This window comes from Notolepis coatsorum (genome assembly GCF_963971535.1).
Source record: "Notolepis coatsorum genome assembly, contig: SUPER_1_unloc_1, whole genome shotgun sequence".
In the NCBI taxonomy this organism is placed as follows: Eukaryota; Metazoa; Chordata; class Actinopteri; order Aulopiformes; family Paralepididae; genus Notolepis; species Notolepis coatsorum.
The window spans coordinates 2,817,034-2,819,679 of record NW_028174886.1 but is presented as its reverse complement, the minus strand read 5'-3'; the positions used below and the strand labels follow the sequence as shown (position 1 = coordinate 2,819,679).

The 2,646-nt window shown below is 46.1% G+C and overlaps 1 protein-coding gene across 1 annotated transcript; it reads left to right on the top strand.

The window, feature by feature from the left end:
- Positions 1-1,241: 1,241 nt before the first annotated feature.
- LOC311246281 (putative nuclease HARBI1) lies at positions 1,242-2,367 on the top strand (the record flags this gene model as incomplete). Its single annotated transcript, XM_084338479.1, has 3 exons — positions 1,242-1,671; positions 1,835-1,921; positions 2,009-2,367. 3 exons carry the CDS (start codon positions 1,242-1,244, stop codon positions 2,365-2,367), a joined length of 876 nt encoding a protein of 291 aa, XP_084194605.1.
- Positions 2,368-2,646: the final 279 nt, after the last annotated feature.

Sequence of the window (2,646 nt, the reverse complement as noted above, 5' to 3'; positions counted from 1 at the left end):
CAGGTCGCTGCTGGAAAAAGAATCATGGCCGACACATTGTTTACGGTAGAAATAGTCATAGACGACCATTGCTATGTTTCCTGCCGGCTAGCCCGCTGAATTGTCTCCCTGTGAGTGGATGTCTCATGGTGATGACCGGAGTGGTGGACGTCCCGTGATGATGGCGGGGAGGATGCGACCCTCTCTACGCCGCCCCCATGCCTCAAATGGATCCATAATCAGCTCTATTTTCGATCTTTCAAAATGTTCGTATGTACCCCAGTTGCTATTGCATGTACTTATCTGTGTTTTATTAAATGTATATGTACATGCTTACCAACTGTTACGCCTGTTTTATAGCAACACCACTATCACCGACATATAAGAAGGGAGATCCCCCCTTGAACGGCCCTTCTAAGGTTTCTCTCCTCCACATTGCATGTGATGCTTTTTTCCTATTGCTCGGTTTTTAGTGAGTTTTTCCTTACCTTCTCGTGGGGTTTGTCTGGAAGTGTTGCATTAATTTTATTTATTTATTTAACATTTTATTTTGGATTTCTGGGTCCTCATTTATCAACGTTGCGTACGCACAGATATGTGCGTAACACGTGCGTACGATCATTTCTAAGCAAAGTGTGGGATTTATCAATTTGAACGTGAACTTGACTTTGTGCATATATCTACGCACAGCTTGGAGCATGCGTAGCTGACGCCCGGTGGTAGAATATCGTTACTGCAGACGGACGGCATATGCGCTCCTCAGTCCATGCATTAGTTTCAATGCAGAAATAAGCTTTCGTGCATTACTCCCGACACTGGCGCGTGTTCTGTATGAACCGTAATTCATTATAGTTCATTGTGAAATAGCGATAGTAGTGTAATTATTGTCAAACCCTAAATAGCATTAATTTCCTAATGAATGCAGGATGGTTAACGTTGCATTTGGCCGATAAGTTGTTGGCTGATAAGGAACGCATGACTCAGGCCTAATCTTATTTAATTAAATTGTAATGTTATTATATCTGTCATCAAAATATCACTTAAATGCAGGTGATCACGGTTATCCACTGAAGCCATGCATGGCTAAAATCGTCCCTGACCAACAACGACCCAATTGGAGCGCAGATTGAAAGAAAATCAATCAAGAGTTTCAATATACCCAGGTGTTCTGTATGACCCGTAATTAAATTAGCGACATGAGTGTAATCGTTGGCAAACCCTATAAATTACATTTGGAATATGGATTTCAGAATGTATGCAGCATGGATAACGCGGTCCTTGCAGTATTGGATGATTTGCCAGTGGGACATGGTGAGCTCCGCAGGGAGCGCGTCTTCAGGGACAGGGCAGACCTGTTTGCCGAGAGCACAGAGTGGCTCATGAGCAGATTCCGCTTCCCCAGGGAAATCCTGCTCGACCTGTGCCAGAATCTGGGACCCTTATTGGAGCGCCGAACAAGGCGCACACATGCCATCCCCGTCCACACCCAAGTCCTCTCCACCCTGGGATTCTTGGCCACCGGGACGTTCCAGCGGGAGATCGCAGATCGCTCGGGCATCTCCCAACCCTCACTCAGCAGGATCATGCCCACAGTGTTGGATGCCATCATGTCCCTAATCCCCGACTACATCAAATTCCCATACGCACACGCACAGCAGGTCGAGGTCAAGAGGGCTTTCCACGCCATCGCCGGTTTCCCCAACATAATTGGAGCAATAGACTGCACACACAGCCATCAAAACACCATCACAAAATGAATTCAATTATGTAAACAGGAAGGGGTTCCACTCGGTAAATGTCCAAGTGATCTGCGATGCCCGTTTGGCACTCCTAAATGTTGTTGCCCGGTGGCCAGGAGGAACCCACGACTCGTTTGTGGTGCAGAATAGCTCTGTGGGCATTCGTCTCCAGGGTGGGGCTGTTGAAGACGGGTGGCTTATTGGTGAGTGTTACACATTTAGGCCTATATTTAATTAAACTGTAATGTTATTACTGGTATCTGTAATTTAATTATATCTCTTTAATGCAGGGGATCGTGGCTATCCACTGAAGCCATGGCTGATGACTCCGCTGACCAACCCCACCACTCAACAGGAGCGCACCTATAACCGGGCGCACGCACGCACAAGAGTCACCGTGGAGCGTGCAATTGGTCTCCTGAAGGGTCGGTGGCTCTGCCTGTCTGGCACGGGGGGCACACTGCAGTACCGGCCTGAAAAGGTTTGCAACATCATCGTGGCCTGCAGTGTGCTCCATAACATGGCCATCAGGCATGGCATCCCGCTGCTAAACCCAGAACTACCTGACGACCCCATGCCAGACATGGCACAGCCACCTCCAAACGCCACTGCAATGCAGACAAGAGCTAGGATCATCGAGCAGTTTTAAGTAAGTCTACCCCATGCACTGTAAGAACTGAGATTGGGGTTAATTCATATTAATTAAATAATCATTAGTAACCTATACATAAAAAAAAAGACTGCCGTTTGAAATCGAATTGAGCTGATTAATGAATTGGAACAATTTTTTAATTGCATTTTACAGTTTTAGTTGAATAAAAGTAGCTGACAGTTTAAAAGTGACCAGATGACACTCAGTTTACCGTGCATGCAGGGTATCAATCGAACTTTAAAAGAACGGAACGAAAAAAGGCATTCATCCAGCTAA